This window comes from Oculina patagonica, chromosome 6 (assembly GCF_052425735.1).
Source record: "Oculina patagonica isolate OP01 chromosome 6, crgOcupat, whole genome shotgun sequence".
NCBI classification, from domain to species: Eukaryota; Metazoa; Cnidaria; class Anthozoa; order Scleractinia; family Oculinidae; genus Oculina; species Oculina patagonica.
In genome coordinates this window covers 15,807,375-15,826,781 of record NC_135763.1, presented here as the reverse complement: position 1 = coordinate 15,826,781, position 19,407 = coordinate 15,807,375, and the positions used below count along the sequence as shown (strand labels likewise).

General features: G+C 38.3%; 2 protein-coding genes and 1 long non-coding RNA gene across 3 annotated transcripts; 1 reads left to right on the top strand and 2 right to left on the bottom strand.

The window, feature by feature from the left end:
* Window positions 1-1,153: 1,153 nt before the first annotated feature.
* On the bottom strand, window positions 1,154-6,070 carry LOC144656047 (uncharacterized). Its single transcript, XM_078516276.1, has 3 exons — window positions 5,972-6,070; window positions 3,649-3,765; window positions 1,154-3,082 (listed from the first exon to the last, which is right to left on the bottom strand). The coding sequence occupies exons 2-3, from the start codon at window positions 3,737-3,739 to the stop codon at window positions 2,808-2,810; spliced, it is 366 nt and encodes a 121-aa protein (XP_078372402.1). The 5' UTR covers window positions 3,740-3,765; window positions 5,972-6,070; the 3' UTR covers window positions 1,154-2,807.
* Window positions 6,071-6,932: 862 nt separating this feature from the next.
* On the top strand, window positions 6,933-9,822 carry LOC144658812 (uncharacterized). Its single transcript, XR_013571789.1, has 3 exons — window positions 6,933-7,281; window positions 7,587-7,713; window positions 8,966-9,822. It is a non-coding gene; the product is annotated as an uncharacterized LOC144658812 (long non-coding RNA).
* Window positions 9,823-11,560: 1,738 nt separating this feature from the next.
* Window positions 11,561-17,608, bottom strand: LOC144658811 (integrase/recombinase xerD homolog). The gene is made up of 2 exons (XM_078519296.1): window positions 16,530-17,608; window positions 11,561-12,702 (listed from the first exon to the last, which is right to left on the bottom strand). Exons 1-2 carry the CDS (start codon window positions 16,705-16,707, stop codon window positions 11,711-11,713), a joined length of 1,170 nt encoding a protein of 389 aa, XP_078375422.1. The 5' UTR covers window positions 16,708-17,608; the 3' UTR covers window positions 11,561-11,710.
* Between the last annotated feature and the right edge of the window lie 1,799 nt (window positions 17,609-19,407).

The window sequence follows — 19,407 nt, the reverse complement described above, 5'->3', positions numbered from 1 at the left end:
ATGATGCAGTTCATTTTTGAGAACTTTGTAAACAAAAATTAATAATGAGGCGCACCACACTGAGGTTTCAGTTTTATTTATGTTCGGCATAGAACCCTGCGTTAAAATTAATATTTTTTATCTTATAAAATTTGGCTACCCACTGAGTTTACTATTGGTTCAATTTGTAGCGATTTTAGAATTCGCGGTAGTGGAGGTCTTTGAAAATGATTGATAACTACAAATAGAAACTTGTTAATAAAGCGAATAAACGTTATCACAGTAAAATCGAGAACCACAGATTGCATTCATTACTAATTTTATTTGAAATGACTTTAGCACTTCCGTTATTAGAGGATCCTTAAAAGCGTAAAACAAAAAACGGATAAAATGGTTATCTTCTTGGGAGATCGCCACTTGTGACCGTTCAATGTGCAAAGAGCGGATAACGCTTTTTACCAGTTAAATCACTATCCAGCGTTACTACCTCATTTGAACAATTGGCGGCCTGGAGTTTTGTATCTCAGGAAATTCACGTTTATAATGGCATGAATGGTAGAACAACATGAACGGAATAAGCCGAAACGAAGAAGCCGAAAGAAAAAAGACGCATTTGAATATTTAATCATCTTCGAAATTAATATTTCATTTTCTTGCTTTACGTTTTGACTAAAATCGTAATTAACGAAAGAAGTTCATACCCGCTTACAATATTGCGTCTTACCACTTAACACTTGCCTGTTAGAATTGTTTCTTTGCGGTGCACTTTGACAAATAACGAACTTCCTGAATTAATCTCCCACCCTCGATAAAGCGCCCCATAGAATGAGAAATTTGAAACGAGCTCCCTGCAGTGAAGCTTCCTTATTCTACTCGAAAAAAGTCAGTAACAGAAATTTGCTTTACTTTGGATATTGTTGTATCAAAAAGGAAACCTTATTTGTAAATGTCTTTTAATTGTGACTATTGAAAATAGGAAGGAGTGATTTTGTTTCTGACAGCTCGTCGGATTTTACCAGAATATCTATGTACTTGATATCGATTAGGATGTTGAAAAACATACGGTCTTTAATATATTAAAGGAATAAAAATGTCATTGCCGTGTTTGTATAAATTAAACAAGAAAAGTCACGAAAGCACGAGAGACGTTTCGATAAAACATGAGGCGTAGGCATAATTTTTCACTTTTATTACGTCACAACTACTTTATAACAAAAAAAGAGAAATGGCTTAGGTTGTTTTTTTTTTTATTTGTTTATAACAGCAACACCAATTCATTTTGGCGGCAAGTGACTACTGTTTAGCGAGTAAAACACTATTTTGACAACGTTTTACAGCTTGAACGCACTAAATTGGTATCAACAATGTGCTTAATTTTTAGTTTTAAAGTGAAGCACGCTTAAATTATTTGATGCTCCGCGGTGGCTAATAAGCCGTTATAAAGAACAGCGTGGTTCAATTTTATGCGGCAGTTTGGGTTTAATTCTGCGGAAGGAAGGTTTTTCTCAACAAACGCTTTGACCGTTAGGTTGCACGCGGGGTGGCACCGGTCAAGGCATGCTCAAATTAAAACAGTTTAATGGGCGCCGTTGTCATGTCAACTTAAGGGTCTTGGTGACGCAATCCTGTAGAAAACAATACCGCGAGCAGAAATGCTTAGGGCAGGACGGCGTCCGGACCCACACACGCCAATTCAGAACATTTACCAAAATATTTTCACCTCCTTTCAACAAAAGTCAAGCTCATTTAGGATGTTATAATAAAATAGTTATTAAATGAGTAAGATGGGTTCTCGATCTTTTGTAAACCAACCTCGGTCCGAATGCCAAATACCCTCCCATTTTGTCAGGAAGCTCATATCTTAATGCGCAGTACATCGTCCTCGGCAACTTCAGTCTGGCCTAGGTCAATTCCACTAAAAAATAAAGTCCAGTTAAAAAGGAGAAAGATAACCTTAAAAATCGACAACGGCGAAACAACCTTCTCTTCCGTTTCCCAAACATTATGTATCTTACTCGCGGCAAGCTTACGCCATCCTATTTTTGATTGGCCAAAAACTTTGCACAAAAATATAATGCGTGACGAGCGGAGGCGATCAAAGTTCAATGTTTGCACGATAAATAAAATTTCACGCGAGATCGCAAAAACGCATAAAATAAGCTCATTGTCCTTCTGAACCGTAATAGCTAAATGATCGTATAAAAAGTCGTGAGTAAAGTTGGAAAATCGTACGCGTGAGTGTGCACTGCACTGCAGCCAATAGTTAAAGATTGCTTTAGTCCTTATCCTAGCTTGCACATAAATGTTTCTCTTAAGCGATTTCATTCCTTGTAATTTAAGCTTTGCGAATTGGTTAGCGAATCAATTCTCTACACCTGTCTACTTGACAACGTATTGGTATGGAAGGGAGGAAACTGATCACTGCCAAGAAAGAAGACATCGTCAACGATGATAGTTCAGTTTTAAGTTTCTAGTCGACGTTTCTTTTTTGAAGCGGAACAAGACATGAAAAAGTATCAAACGATTTGAGCGGACTGTTTATGCGGCAGTATGTTCTCTGAATAGCTCGGCTTGAAAACAGATTTGGTGCGTTATATATATATTTGCGGTGAATCGTCTAAATCATCTGGATTGTCTGTCTGTGTACAATTGCAAATAAACTCGCATCGCAAGTAGTCTTTTGTACGCTGGTAAATTGCTCCCCTGCAAAGTTAACTCCTCGGGTTTGGTGCTTTCCTTCCATACTTGCATTGTTTTCTTGTTTTATTGTCCCTTAGGCTTTTTCCTTATAACCTTTATATTTTCTCCAAATATTCAACATTGAACTTTCATTGTTCTGCTTTGTCTTCCGTTCCTTCTTCTTTATCTTGTTTTGATTGTTGTTCTTCTTCTTTGTCGTCATCGCCGTCGTCATCGTCGGCTTTTTCTTCTTCATTCCTTTTTTGTTGTTCATCATCATCGTCTTCTTTTTCTTCAATAAGTGGCGTCCTCTCTTCGTCATTACTCTTCTCTCGTCGCCTTTTGCAGTAGCGCCACACTAGTACTACAATGATAGCCACCACAACGACGCATGCGACGAAAATCTTTTCCCAAAGCTTGAGATCTTCAAAAGAAAATGGGTATTAATCATTACTTTTAACTACACTGTCGGAGAAGGTGAACTATAATACACGTCATAAATTTGCCCAATGCTATTTTCGTCAGACCTAGCTCCCAGTTCTGGACTTATGGCCAGATCCGCTTGTTTATCTTACAAAGGGTAGGACTCGTTTCCTCCTTGCCTGAAAAGGAAATTAAAAACGTTAATTCTACTGGTTCGAGCCTAGTGACCCATCAAGCTCCATCAGGTCGGAACTTATCCCAGTTTTCGTAGCATGAAACGACTACGAGTATTTCTACTTCCCCTGGATCGGATGCTAGTCCATCGCAGGGATACTTCTAGCATTAATTTCGCCTCAGCCAGGGCTCAAACCACGTTAGATCCGACTCCAGCACACTAACAATTAGGCCATTAAGAGTTCGAGATTCATAATGAGACATCCAAAAGGAACGTGGCTTCATGGAACGAGAATGCATGTACTTGGGCTCATGTTTTTAATCAGGCATTTAACGGTCATCATTTAATTAAAGATTTGATCATTTGCATTCAATATCTACAGTTATTCACACCTTCCTCTTTGTTAGCCGATGTTGTTGGTGGACGTTCAGTCGATGAGCTAGATGTATTTGAAAGACCGATAGGTGTTGTATATGGATTCATAGCATTTATACCATTTGGGCAAATATCTGTGGAACACAAACAGAAATAGTCATTCTAATGTTTGTATTGCCCAACCGCCCTACACGTATTATGTACTTTACCGTACCCAAATTCGCAAGTAGCCAATCAGAAGCGCGTTCTACTGTCCTGATAGCCTACGATATCAAGTCACTGACCTGATATGCCACCATATCACGGTCACTTTGAGGGATTTAAAATCTGAGGGTTTGAAGTAAAGTAGTGTTACTGTACGATGAATTGAAAAGAGGTTTTACCAATAAAACAGAACTCCGTAATTTAAATTTAGCGGTGTTTAGCAGTCGTAAAAAGAGAAAAGCTTTCCCGCCAAAACTAAACTTGAGTGCGCTCGCAAATGGTGCGTTGTTTGCCGACGAGTACTGAGACATTCAGACTGAAAAAATGGAGTCGGAATTTCCCAATTTTTTCTCTTAATTTTGATTTTGAAAATTTAGAAGATAAAACTCTAAACAAACGAGTGGAAAAAAGGCAGAAGAGGAACTTGGTAAAAGTGTTGAAGAGCAAGTCAACACAATTTGCAGTACGTACCTTGCAAGCATGGCTTCAACAGAGTGATAAATATAACCGGGTTTTTGGCTGAATTTGGGTACGGTAAATACCTAATCGTACCTTTTCGGTACGCTTCGGTAGCATATCAGGCTCGTTTGGTCTCGCCATGGGTATTTTGGCTCGACTACGTCTCGCCAAAATACGAACCATGGCTCGACCAAACTCGCCTGTTATGCTACCGAAGCGTACCGAAAAGGTACGATTAGGTATAAGAATCGTGTCAAATTAACGTTCTTATTACAAATAATTATAAACAAAACATGGTTAAAGAGACTATGTCAAGGATTTTACCAGATTTTTGAACCGCCAAAATTAATATTGGTGTCGCAGGAAACCTAAAAATAATAGCCCATTTTTATTCAAATTATATTAGAGCACTGCAACTGTTAACGAGCATCTTTGGCTGCAGATGGCTCGGATGGAAACGGATTACAACTTGAAAAGTGAGGCCAACGTTTTCAAGTTGTTTCCGCGGGTCTTAAAAAAAAAACGATATTTAAGCCGTAGCTTGTTTCTATCCGCAAATAAAGTTTATATATTCCTTTAGATGTTAAAGATAATGTTTTTATGGGTTAAGTTTCCAGGAAAAATAAGGCGAATTTCAAACTATGTCCTGCTCCAGGGAGCTTGCGGAACATACATGTAGGCTGTGGACCTATGTTAAATACCCCCTGCATACATTCAACTCTGTCTTTACGCACTTTAGGGCCACAAGACGGACACCTGGTGTTGGTCCCGTCTGTACCGATAAACTCCCTATAAGACTGATACCTCTCTAAACGGACAGTTGGAGCCAGTCCCGAGTGTGTCCGTTTTAGAGAGAGTTAATTATACTCTGTGTTCACCGAGCGATCGTGCCAATTATTCAGGTAACCCTAACCCATTTGAATACCTCATTACACTCTTGTGTTGCCAGTTGTCAGTGCATCAGTGGCTATGAAGACTATGTAAATTGTCATTTTGTGGACTAGAAATGCCTTACCATAATTTCATTTGGATATAGCTTTGTTTCCAACCAATTTCTTAGCAAATTGTATGTTCACTTTTTGACGTCTTAATGAATTGTTTCCCGCGTTAAGAGGGAAAATATTCTGGGAACAGGATTTTTTTTCAATATATATTTAATCCTCTTCGTGCGTGTTCGCACATCAGACCGCGCGAACAGGATAATATAACATAATTATTAATTTATGAGATTTAGTTTAGTTTGAGGCGACGAGCAATGCAGACTCAAACACGGGAGGTTGAACATAAATTAGCTATTAATTAAATTGAGTCTCATACAGGCAATGTGCAAAGAAGAAAGCGTCCAGTTTCTTACTTTCATAATAACATAGTTTTAAATTTATTCCTACATGTAAGTGAAGATTTTGTCACGTCTGTGTGGTTTGAGTGATAGCATAAATATTTTGCAACATATCACAGTCTGTGTTATATAAAGTATACATTTTAAGAATTACAAATAGTAAGTTAAACGCAGATCGTACACAAGCACATCGTCTGCTTACAACATTGTGACAAGGAGAGGAGGAAAGGAAAGTACAGATGAGATCATTGTTGACATTGTTGAAGAGTATCGAGATTTCGGTTTTTGTGACCAAACTCTGCAAACTTATTTCCCAGAATAGATCAAGAGTTACTTACCTTTATCCCGAAATAGTTCCTTAGAACACCAGATAAAACGATTTGTCTTCGACGTCGAATAGATTGCAGCGAAACTGAAATTAACAACAGATTGGCCAACGATCAAATCTACGTTATTCACTTCCGGTATCGCCGACTTCACAGTTATTGACCTCATTAACCTTATTTCACAATTAGCTTTCTCGGAATTGTCGTTACAAATCACACATCTTTCATAACAGATCCAACTTCCTCCACTTGAGATTGGCCAAAGATCGAATCCACGTTATTCACTTCCGGTAGTTCTGACTTCAAAGTTATTGACCTCGGCCCTCAGTTGTTTGTTATTATTTCGCCATTTGTTTTCTCGGAATTGCCGTTACAAACCACACGTCTTACCTAACAATTTCAACTTCCTCCACTTTGCGATATTTCGGTGACTGATTCCAAGAATCTTAAAGGGACACTGTCACGGGGATTTTAATGCTTCAGCTCGGTAAAAAGTACTTAAATTGGTGAATAGATCTTCTCGTACATGAAATGCACCTATTACATCAAGATGGAGCAGGAGATATAAAGTAAATTGTTTTTTAAAGGAAGAAGGGAGTCATAATAATTAAAATTTTTAGGTGTTTGGCCAGTCCACCTGACTTTTTCAAGTTGAGATCTTAAGTTCCTGATGGCATCACAATAATAGCGGAGCTCCTTAGCGGCCCGTAAGGGCCGCAGAGCGGAGCACCATACCCATAAAAAAAAAACACATGAAAAAAAAAAAAACACATGAAATAAAATAGGTAACCTATGCATCCGAGTTTTCATGGTCATCATGGCTAGCGGCATGCCTCGCGGGCGCGTACGGCGTACGGTGTTGCGCACATCCGGGATCTTGAAAGGTCTTGACAACTCGCGCAGTACTGGCGCGAAATAATTTTGCAGTGTGAGGTCTCTTGGCAAAGAAATTTTCAAAATTACTACGTATTTTTAAATCCTATTCAGCTAATCTGAAAGTTAGAACTTGAGACAAACATATTTATTTTGGCTCCTTGTTATGCCGATGACTACAAACGAGAGCAGGGTAAACTTAACTTCGAGGAAACAGGGTTTAAGCGATTTGCGACGGGAAAGAGATCGCGAGAGATCCAGAAAACCCGGACAGAAAGCAGGCGAAAAAGTATAGCAAAGCGCCTGTCGAACCTGGTAGCAAAGTAGCGAAGAAAAGCGACTAAAATAGCAAGAGAGGTGCCGAGAAAACAGGCAAAGAAATAGCGGAGAACAAGGGAACGGAGATAAAACGAGCAGACGAGTGTACCTACTGCGGCCAACTGGTGAAGGTGAGTACAAAACTGCAGTGTTTCCGTCATTTATACGCAAAGCTGTAAGCTTATATTTACGGCACATTTTACTTGCTTTCGCCACTAAGCATTTGCTTGTGACATGAACAATGTTGAAAAATACTATTCGTTAAAATTCAGTTTTACCAGGTTTTACTGATCAAATAGGAGGATTTGATTATGTAAACAAATAATTGTTGGGCCTTCGAGTAACGAATTCACAAAGAATATTACTTCAACACATCTCGAAGAAAATAAAGCTTACGATTTTTAAATGCTTGTGATATGATTATTTTGTTTTACAGTGCTGGAAGAGCAGCTGAGATGAGAATGAAAGTGATGTCAGTTTGCACGAAGCACCTGGAATTTCGTTTCGTTTCGAGTGAAATAGATCGATTCAGTGTATGCAGTTTATTGATATTCATGATGGAGGTAAAATTACTGTTCATTTAGTCAGAGTAAATAAACTTCAGCTTCATTACTTAGCTCTTTCGTTCCCAAATATATTAAATAATCCACTTGTCATGTAGTTCTGTTCACTATTGAGCGTTCATGTGGATTACATAACAATGTCACCAATTTTGAGATTTTGAGGTCTGTTTTGCTGGTTTCATTCAGAATGTCAACAGTAAATGTTATATTTGTCATAAAAAAAATCACAATCTTGTTGTGGAATTTGGAAAATGCACACAACAAAGGTTAATGACTACTGGAAAACTGGAATCTTTGTGAGTAAATTCATGCCATTTTAGACACTGTATGCAGCTGTGCATGCAAACTTATTATTAATTAAATGTGTATCTTTAAAAATCTTAGTATTACTGTTAAGAGAAAAGCTTTTAAGATGTGGCAATGTTTTTCCTATGCATGTACATGTATATATAGGGGTAGAGGGGAGGGGGAGTATTTAAAGGCCAAACCTTTTAATTAAGAGGGAGTGTAAGGGTTTGCAGTGGTGCTTTGAGTTTATTAAAATATTTACAGTAGAACCCTGCTAACTCGAACTCTGAAGGGAAACGAAAATGAGTTCGAGTTAGCGGGGTTTTTCGAGTTAGCGGGGTTGATTGAATATTTTATTTGCCAAGTTAATAATTGATAGTTTACTGATTTTTAAGCACTTCAGTATACAGTACTGTGCAAATTGAACTTATCTTGCCAGAAACTCTAAAGCGACCACACATTCTTTTGTTAAGAGTGGAAAATGACTGTCAAATACATGATCTGTTCATTGCTATAATCAATGGGCAACCGTTGCGAGTTGCAAGTTCCGGAATTCGAGTTATCAGGGTAAAAAGTTTGACCCAAATTTTGTTCAAGGGAAACAAAATTTAGTTCGAGTTAGCGTGGTTTTCGAGTTATCCGAGTTCGAGTTAACCGAGTAAAAATGACTGAAAAGTGGGGTCAAATCCAAGGGAAATGGAAGTGAGTTCGAGTTAGCAAGGTTGTTCGAGTTATCCGAGTTCGAGTTACCGGGGTTTTTTTCTGTAGTTGACTTCGCAGTTATCAGTAAAAAAAAATAGTCTGTGCTGATACATCTCTGTTAAATATATAAGGTATCCTTTCGCATCCAGTAGTTTTGCTTCACTTTATACAAGCTTGCGTTAAGTGTTTTGTTTTATAAATTATTGATATTCATGCCAATTAATCAATTTTAATTTAATCTGTGGCATTTGACTTTTTTCAGGGTTAACATGAGTTTCAGAGACACAAAAACAGAATGTGGACAAGGACATCAAAAGAAAACAGGAAGGATTAAGATTATCCAGCTTGATGTTTGGGTGTCTTCATGATGCCATTTTCAAGAGACTAGTAAATTACATGTAAATTGAAATCAAGAAAAGCTGCAAATGAGCAAAGTTTATATTTTAAATGTTAACGTATTTACAGTGTACTTCAGAAAACAACTTCTTGATTGACCTGTCTCTTTCACATCTTTTTAGATCTAACAAGGGCATTATGAAGTGATCTTTTTAAGAATATGCAGCCAAAACAGTAACAGCAGAAATGAATGGGAGTTTAAAATTTCTATTTTCAATGTTTTGGCTGGTAAGAAACCACATGTGACCAAGCTAAAATCTCTTTGGCCGGTTAACATGACCTGTAAGTGTCCAAATATTTTGAGCCCTCGACTACACAGGACTTACATGTAGTTGTCTAATTACTGTATATCATAAGATCTTTGGTTGATCTTGGGGGAGGTAGTGGAGTTAAAAAGCAATGTAATAATTTGAATTTGGATTGGTAATGCTGAAACTGGTGGTACTGTAATTCTAAAGTATAGACGTTAAAATCGTGATTGCAAGCAATATGCAATACCAATTTCATTCTTATGTGTTGTATGCTGTGTACAATTTATAAGAACAGCTATAATGTTAAAATTAGTGAAATATTCTAAAGCCAGATAAAATTTGCAGTATCCATTAGGTACCATGAAGCAACCAAATTGTGACTCATTTGCTTACTTTGTGAACTCCATGACGAATGGGCAACATGACTCCACAAAAATGTGTACAATAAAGCATACAAATTTTTAAAAGAGCAGTTAAAGTATTGATGCTATATTTTTTTCTTGCATAGTTTTATACACAAGCAAACATGATTCTATTTTTTCTGCGTAATCAAAGAGCAAAACTGAGTTTGAGACTCACAAACAATATTCTATCTTCCCAGAATTTTTTTTTTTTTATTTCTGTAAGTGAAGTGAAACCCCTTAAGAGGAAGGGGACTCAAAAAGACATGTAAAAGTAAAAAAGGTGCTATCATCCTTTTTTTTGGGGCGGGGGGTGGGATGGGGTTACAGAATGTCCCTTCTTTGCTTCCAGTTAGTTTCACTCCGGTTTGCTTGTAGTTAGGTTCACCCCTGTTTGCTTGCAGTTAGCTTAATTCATCCGGTGTGCTTGGGATTAGCTTTTACTCTAGTTTGCTTGTGGTTAGCTTTCACTCCGGTTTGCTTGGCATTAGCTTATGGCAATATGCTGTAAACCCTTTGCTACATGTATGACCTCTGCCATTTCCATTCAAAATTAAAATATAGGCAAATAGTGAAAATAAAAACGAATGAATGAAAAAAAGAAAATTAACCATATTCTTAATTTAGATGTATATTATTTCCTTTATACTCTAAATGTTAAGTGATTTGCTAATTTACCACGTGATATGCCTATCTACCCCAACATGCAGCCCTACTACCCCCTCCTTATCTACACGAAGGTTACATAATTACCCGTTTTGCAGCATAATTTCCCATCCAGACTTCTGGATCATAATGCTGTCGGTGGAATTAAAACGTTTTGATTGATTTTGTTTGTTCTCGGCTTATTTGGTGTTGCTGTATACGGTACTCCCATATAAGGGCTATACGGGTATGTGCTGCTCAACAGGGTGTGCCTTTTGCCTCTCTGACTCTGAAACAGGGTATACAAATCACCCTTTTGACTGTGGAACACTATCAAGTTTAGCTATGAAACTCCGCTCCTCTCATTGGTTTTTCTCCAAGCCACAGACAAAGTCAAGTGAGCGCTTTGTGATGTACGCTAGTGTTTTTATATCTATCTTCATATATTTTTCATTGTGGATATTGTCTGGAACAGGGTACCTATTTTGCACTGTTTGTCTGGAACAGGGTCGCAAATTGAGCCGTTTTTCTCTGGAACAGGTCCAGAGTCTCAGCGACTCAGTGGCACACCCCTTTAGTAAATTTTAGGTAGTACCTCTTTCCCCCCCCCCCCCCCGGGACACGGTAAAAAAAAAAGTAAGTAACAATATTAATATTTATAAAAAAAACAAAAAAAAACGAATATTATATTCTTAGCCTTAAAATTGTACAATGGCTTGAATTCAGGTTTCAATAAAGTGCAAAATAATTAACTGGGGAGCTCCGCTTTTAGGCTTGCCTAAATCTATATATTATATATCACTTGTTTATCTCTTCATTACACTTGCATGAAGATTTTTAACAAAATTGGGCCACTATTCGTAGTTTCCATATGTCTTTAGGCTCTTGAATTTTTGAAGTGAGACTGGGGACAATGTCCCTTTAAGAAATAAATGTAAAATTTTATTTTTACAGCCTTCAACGTTGTCAAAATCACAAATACAATTAGTTGCAAACTTGTTTGTTCATTCACTTATCCTAGAGAGCCTTTTACATCATTCCTTTTTTACTGTACATTGTTTTGCAATTTTAACCCTGTGAATATTAACACTTATTTCCTAAACTGCGTACCGAAAATAACTTATTTATGCTCTAAACTCTGTAATGATGAAACACACAAGCAAATAGACAATAAATGAATTTATTGTATTGGAGGAATAGGTCGAGCAGTGCCATAATACGACCTGTACAAAACACAACTTACATAATACAGAAGAATAAATGGTAGCAAAATACAAAATGAGTCTAAACTGACTCTTACAAAAACTGAATTAATTAAATTCCAATGTGCAAAGGAACATAAAGACGTGAGTCGACTTTATCGCGAACATAGCCGTCTTTAGCTGAATCTGATTTCCACCTTCCGTGAACTTTGAAAAGGCGATCAGGAACATTCAGATTTGCAGCGGAAGTAGCTCCTCCGGACCTGAAGCTGTGATTACTAAACTTAGAGGGGTCTAACCCAATAGCTAACAACTTCTCCTTAAGAATTTCTCCCGCTCTGCTAGCAGTGAGGGGCTTGGAAGACAAAACATTGCACTTCAAGTTCTTGTCGTACCGTAAGGATCTGAAAATGAAATTCTGAGAAAACAAAGGAATCCTTGCAGCTTCTAAGTACTTAATAAGGTAAGTATAAGGACAAGTACAATTACCAGTCTTAGCAATATAAACCCAAGAACCGTCTCTGTACTTATCAGTCTTGCTGACTTCAACAAAAATCTTATGATAAAGATCTTCAGTAACAATGTTAGATCTCCTAATGCTTAAAAGCTCGGAAATGCGGAAAAAACCAGCATATGCAAGTAAACACATACAGACAAACCTGATATCAAGTAAATTACTACTTTCCCCATAGTGCTGGAAAATTAAGCCAAGGATCTCTGGGGTAATGGGCTCCGCCTTCCTGACAGGTTTACGAGGAAGGCGACTGGAAGCCTCAACAATAGACTTGACAAGAAACTTGTCGCACGGATTGCAATTTTCAAAACCTGCTAACTTATGCACCCAGTTAATAGCATAAAAAACGCTGTAAATTGTAGAGCTACCTAGTGAATTCTCAAGTAAATGATGCAAATACAAGGAAACTGTGATTGAAGTAGCTGGGAGAAAAGAAACCTCCCCAGTGCTATGCAAGCACCACGCCTTAAACTTACAAAACGATCTACAATAATTAATAACTGTGTTATCAGCTCGAGAATTGAAGGCAGAGAGCCAAAGCTTCTCACAAAGTGGAACGCCAAACGTTCGACTGGCAGCTGCTTTAACATCTGAAGCAAAAAATAGAGAAAATGAAATGACAAAAAAGACCAAACCAAAAATATAACTGAATAAATAAAAACACGCGGTGAAATAAAAGTAAGGATGGGTCCAAGTGGTCCCTAAAACACAGCAAAACATCGCCACTAAGGGCCCAAGTGGTCCCTGCATAATGAAAAAGACCAAGTGGTCCACAAAAAGGGATCCAAGTGCATCCCACGATACTCGGATACCATGTGGTATGAGCGTAAACATTCAACAAACTGCAGAGGAAACCCTCAACAGATGTGAAAGGGGGGGGGGGCGTTAACGCAAGGCCTCTCTAGGAAATCCTCAAGAACAGGACCCCTGAACGGAAATTTTGAGATCCAAAAAGGGCATTTTTATAATTACCCAAAACAAAAACATCACTACCCATGGGGATCTCGAGAAAATCAGAGAATATGGGGGACAAACCCTCGTCTGTAAAAATCAATGGCCAAAATGGAGCGGAAGGCCAAGCAGGAACAACAAGTGTAGCGCGACCGCCAAGGGCAACCATGTGACTGAGAACCCTGGGGATGAGAAAAATAGGTGGAACGAGCCAATTATTCTCTCCCGCCCAAGAAACAGAAAAGGCATCAACCGCCTCTGTTCCAGGGCACCAAAACCTGCTATTGAAACGGGGCAACTGAGTATTTTCATGATTCGCGAAGCGGTCCACGGAGTGAGGACCCCATTTCTCCTCGGCCAAAAGGAAATAATCCCTGTTGACCCGCCAATCATCATAATCCACCACTCTACTAAAAAAATCAGCTCTATCATTAGCCGATCTCGGAATCCATTCAACTTCCAATGTGATGCAATTGAGCAAGCACATACTAAAAATGCGCAAAGCTAAACGTTGCAAATCTTTCTTCATGCTTCCCACTTCAACAATTCTAGAAACGCTCTGATTATCAGTATACCACTTAATAGTGTGCCCTTTAACCAAAGGCAAAAAAGATTCTAGACCCAGGGAAATAGCCTTTAGTTCCCTGTAAGAGGAGCTCTTCTGAGCCTCTTCAACACTCCACATCTTATGAGAGATGGTGTTATGAAATTCTAACATGTAACTGGCACAACCCGTAGAACTCGCATCGGAATAACATACACGGGTATAATGAGACTGTACAGACAACAGGCGTCTACTGTTAAGGGAAGGAATATTGTCTTTCCAAAAACATAGTTCATTCAGAGTGGAACCCGATAGGGAAATTTTGCTATCCCATGTAGGACTTCTTAAAATATCGAAATGAGAATACCTTGTCATGATACGAGTAATATTACCAAAAACGAAACCCATTGAGATAATCTTACCAACGAACTGGGCCAATTTTCTAGCAGTGCTAGAAGGATACTGAGAACGAATTGAATCAATAACCTGTACCGCACTGAGAATTCTTTCTGAAGGGATGGAGATAGTATAAATAGACAAATCAATACAATAACCCAACCAAACTAAGCAAGAAGTTGGCTGCCAAATTGATTTACTGTCATTGGGAAGGAAACCAGAAAGCTGAAGCGAAGTCTTAACAAATAATGAAGCAGCTTCGCAGAGAGCGAAATCACGGGCAGAACCAAGCCCGTCATCAAGGTAAACTGTAATTCTCACAGCATGACTCCTCCGATATCTGACAAGAACACGAACAACCTTAGTAAAAATATACGGAGCTGAGGATAACCCAAAAGGGAGAACTGTAAACACAAAAAACTTCCTTACATCATTAACAACCCAAGAAAACCCTAGAAAAGTTTGATGTTCCTGCAAAATATCGATATGGTGGTAGCCAGATTTAAGGTGGCTCGATACAGTTTTTTCTGGGCCATACCTACAATTTGCAATTGGCCTTTAAACGATCTTCCCTGACTCGGATCGATATGAAAATTATATCATATATTGGCTTTAGACTGAAGTTCACTTTAATATATATTTTAAGGTAATCGATATTTCCATGGCAACGATAAACAGAAAACCGCCAAATCAGTAAAACCTGATTTTTGCGTGAATCGGATTTGCCGCTTAAAAACTAATACCAGCATCTTAAACTATGATGTACTGCAAATAAAATATTCAAGAATTAAAAGATTCTGTATGTTTGATTTCGAATAAATCGCAAAAATGTTTCAAATCGTAGTTTTTGCATAGCGATAATAAATGAGCCGAGACACAAACACTGCGTAGACGAATTAATCTCAAAAACGGCAAAATGTGTATTAAACCTATCTTTCGACGTCGTGAAAGTTTTGTTGAGTTTCCACAGCGCAATGCCGAGAATTTGTTTTTTTCTTGCGACCACTCGTATTGTAATTTTTAAGTAAGTTTATAGTTTAAGCGTTTTTTGAAAAATCTGTAAAACGGCTCGATAGATTTTCTTTAAACTTTCAGCACGCGTACTTGATTATGTAAACTATTTTATCGCAAAGTTTTATTATAATTGATTCACTGGAACGTTTTCAAATTAAACGATAAAGGAAGCCTTCGAATCGACGAAAATCTTGCGTTACAATTCACGGTTTATAAAATCATGCTAAAATATTCAAATTAATGTGCACTACATTCTGTGCCTTGCTACCCGTGGTGGAGCTTTTTGTATTTCTCACAAAGGAATGTAGTGCACATTAATTTGAATATTTTAACACGATTTTATAAACCGTGAATTGTAACGCAAGTTTTTTGTCCATTCGAAGGCCTTCTTTATCGTTTAATTTGAAAACGTTCCAGTGAATCAATGATAATAAAACTTTGCGACTAAATAGTTTACATAATCAAGTACGCGTGCTGAAAGTCTAAAGAAAATCTATCGAGCCGTTTTATAGATTTTTCAAAAAACGCTTAAAATATGAGTGGTCGCAAGAAAAAAACAAATTCTAGGCATTGCGCTGTGGAAACTCAACAAAACTTTCACGACGTCGAAAGATAAGTTTAATACACATTTTGGCGTTTTTTGAGATTACTTCGTCTAGGTAGTGTTTGTGTTTCGGCTCATTTATTATCGCTGTGCAAAAACTACGATTTGAAACATTTGTGCGATTTATTTGAAATCAAACATACAGAATCTTTTAATTCTTGAATATTTTATTTGCAGTACATCATAGTTTAAGATGCTGATATTAGTTTTTTAGCGGTAAATCTGATTCACGCAAAAATCAGGATTTACTCATTTGGCGATTTTCTGTTTACCGTTGCCATGGAAATATCGATTACCTTAAAAAGTATATTAAATCAAATTTCAATCTAAAACCAATATATGGTGTAATTTTCATATCGATCCGAGTCAGGGAAGATCGTTTAAAGGCCAATTGCAAATTGTAGGTATGGCCCAGAAAAAACTATATCGAGCCACCTTAAGATCAAATTTAAACATGAAATGATCGAAGGGAAGGTAAACACAAGCGTTCCTAATATCCTCAAACTTAAATTTCTCTTTCCAAATGTGTTTATTGACATGCCTAAGGTCTAAAATCAACCTCTTCTTACCACAACTCTGTATGGAAACAGACAAAGGATTGACAACATGAGGAGGACTAGATACTTGAACAACTGAGCCTGACAAAAGAAGCTCCTGAATAGCCTCTAAAACAAAATCAGCGTGCATGAGCGCTGAACGGTTATTATCAAAAAATGCATTCTGAGGAACTGTAATAAAAGGTATGGTATACCCCTTGTCAATAACCCGGAGAATGAAATCATTTGCACCTAGAGTAAGCGACCAAAAATTAAATTGAGCTCTGAGCCTACCCTTAACTGATTGAATACGATTGGGAGAATTCTCAAATTCAAAACGCTCCTCGAAAACTAGACCATCGTCTGAAATACCTTCAAGAGTATCATTCACCACTTTCTGGTCAGAAATGGAATTACTGCTGCCCAGAAGAGCCGCTGTCTTTACTTGGCAAACTTTGGAGCTGTTTGTAGGTTGATGGGGCAGTGAAGTATTTGTTGGGGCAATTGACTCTCCAATGACCGGTCTGGCCGCAGGCGAAGCAGATGTCATAACGGCCTTTATCAAAGGCGCCTTTCGACGTTTGAGGACGAAAATTAGTAAAATTTCTTGGAGTAATAGAGGAGACAGTTGATGAAGAACCAGATGACGTGCCTGGACGCTGAACAACCTGTAGAAACGGAAGAAAGGGGAAACTAAGTGACGGTCGATTGAAGGCACTGAAATGACCTAAAGTGAGAGCACAACACGTGGTGAACCTATTTAAATACATCCCAAACAATAAGCGTGATAAACACGCCTAAATGCGGTACGCATTACGTAACCTCCATTCCGACACATAATACCAACGCACCGAGCATAAATACATTTATTTCCTAAACTGCGTACCGAAAATAACTTATTTATGCTCTAAACTCTGTAATGATGAAACACACAAGCAAATAGACAATAAATGAATTTATTGTATTGGAGGAATAGGTCGAGCAGTGCCATAATACAACACTGCTAAACGCTAAAGAAAATAAAGAGCGGGCAAAGAAAACGAATGAAAGTAACAGATAAAAATACTCAACTTCTGTCCCGACTTCGCAATGCGGGCGTTCTTCTTCTTTCTCAACGCTCTCTGCTCAGCAGCACGGATCTTCTTTTCGTCTTCAGAACCAGAAGCGACTTCGTCAGAAAGATACTCGTCAACTGCGGCCCAACCTGCTTCAGATTTGTCAGCAATTCTGATGAGCTTGTTTCTTCGCTTTATGGCCTTTGAAGCGGAGTTGAGGGAATCGTCGAGTTTAAGAATCAACGCTGAAACTTGATGATTTTCGGGGTTTTCAAGGTCGACGAGAGATTTCAGCGAATCGACAAAAGAAAGACTCTGGGTGATGTGCTCCAAAGTCTCGATATTGAACTCGAACTGCTTCTTGTTGCCGCTAAACTTGAATGTTAAGTTCGATTCGGACTTAAGTTTCTTAACCAAGGAAGAAGACGACTTGAGTTGATCTTCTGAAAGCTCGCGCTTCAAATGCGAAAACTTCTGATCAAAGTAAGACCTTAAGTCTTCAAGAGTCCCAGCAGAAATAGCTTTTGGAACCTCCTCGCCTTCTTTATCAGACATGATAAACAAGCAAAGACTAAGTGACGGTCGATTGAAGGCACTGAAATGACCTAAAGTGAGAGCACAACACGTGGTGAACCTATTTAAATACATCCCAAACAATAAGCGTGATAAACACGCCTAAATGCGGTACGCATTACGTAACCTCCATTCCGACACATAATACCAACACACCGAGCATAAATACATTAATGGGTGGGTCTTGTTACTATAAATCCCATACTTCGTTCGCATAACCTCTCAGGCAAAAGGAATACACGAATGAACAGGGTTAATAGGAGCTTAATTAAGGTGAGCTTGGAAAAGAGATGGTGAATTGTTCTTACGGTAGTTCATGGTAACCGGTTGTAAATGGCAAGTACAGCCTTATCCTACGATACGTAAATGGCAATGGACATTTTTGTCCATTTCGCTTATAGTTATGTACATTTTCAAACAAAAAGATTTGATGTATCCTTCACAAACTGATTCTTCTGGGTCGCCAAAAGTCTGTTAAAATGATACAGCTGAAAGAGGTCTGCCTTCAGTTAATGAAAAGACTGATGTGCTACAGTGTTACCTGTCAAGATTGCATTTTATACAGGCCGAGGTAGTTTTAGATTGCTTTGCAAGAAAGCCCTTTAAGTGCTACTTCGATCAAATTTTTGATTTTCATTTTTTTACATTGTTGTGAACAATTAGACTTTGTTACTCACCTTGCCAAATTTCAATCTATTACGAACATCAGAAGCCGTTTTATTAGAACATTTATTCCAGAGAATTTACGGCCGTCATTACTGATCAACCTTGTTCCAAGGCTTGGTTGCGAATGGGGAGAAAATGACGTCAAAGAATAAAAAACCTCACGGGTTGAAATTAGAGTGTTTGCCAACCTCTTCTCGCGTTCAACCCAGGTGAGTAGATGACCTCGCTGCTGATGCATGGTCTGTGTGTGGCGTCTATTTGCGATAATTATTCCAACATACGAATAAATCATGACAACAATACACACAAGATGAAATAGAGAAGCAACAATGATAAATATTATACGAAGGGCTGGCAGATGTATTTTGGGGTGGACCAATATCGCCATTACCACACTGAAAAAAACACAGCAGAGCGGTTTTCCTGAAGACGTGCAATCGTGTTACGTGACAACGATACCACCAGGATTTCTTCACTGCCAGATGACGGTCTCTGCTGATGATGGCCGGGTTTCCAAGGGTCGATAAGACACACAGGACAACAAATACAGGCTCTAGCCCAGTTTGCTCAGGACATAGATTGACGTGCGTGATTCCCACAGTGTTTTCGACAATGGTAAACACCGCCTACAGAAAATCAGTGACTGAAGGATTGCACAGCAGTAGTAACGAAGGACGCTGAAGGGATCTTGTTCTTACCACAGCAGTTAAAACAAGGAGGTTAGCGACAAGGGACATGGAAGCCAGCAGCAGATCAAGAGGAACGAGAACAAGGTTGGTGCAGAAGGAAAAACATATAATCAATAAGTTAATTTTGAAAAAAATCTTTTAAGACAACCTTTGGTGTCAGCTTGGTTTTAAACATTGTTTTGGTAAAGGTAGCTTTTTTTCACGTTTTGTTAGTTGTTGTCATGAAGCCTTTTAAGAGTGCCATTCGACATGAGGTCTTCCTCGAGC

Coding starts and splice junctions, on each gene's coding strand:
- LOC144658811 (XM_078519296.1), bottom strand. CDS start 16,707: ATGACATCTGCTTCGCCTGCGGCCAGACCGGTCATTGGAGAGTCAATT. Junction 12,703..16,529: donor GGTGAATGATACTCTTGAAG/GTATTTCAGACG, acceptor TTTTTGCTTCAG/ATGTTAAAGCAGCTGCCAGT.
- LOC144656047 (XM_078516276.1), bottom strand. CDS start 3,739: ATGAATCCATATACAACACCTATCGGTCTTTCAAATACATCTAGCTCA. Junction 3,083..3,648: donor ATCGGCTAACAAAGAGGAAG/GTGTGAATAACT, acceptor TTTCTTTTGAAG/ATCTCAAGCTTTGGGAAAAG.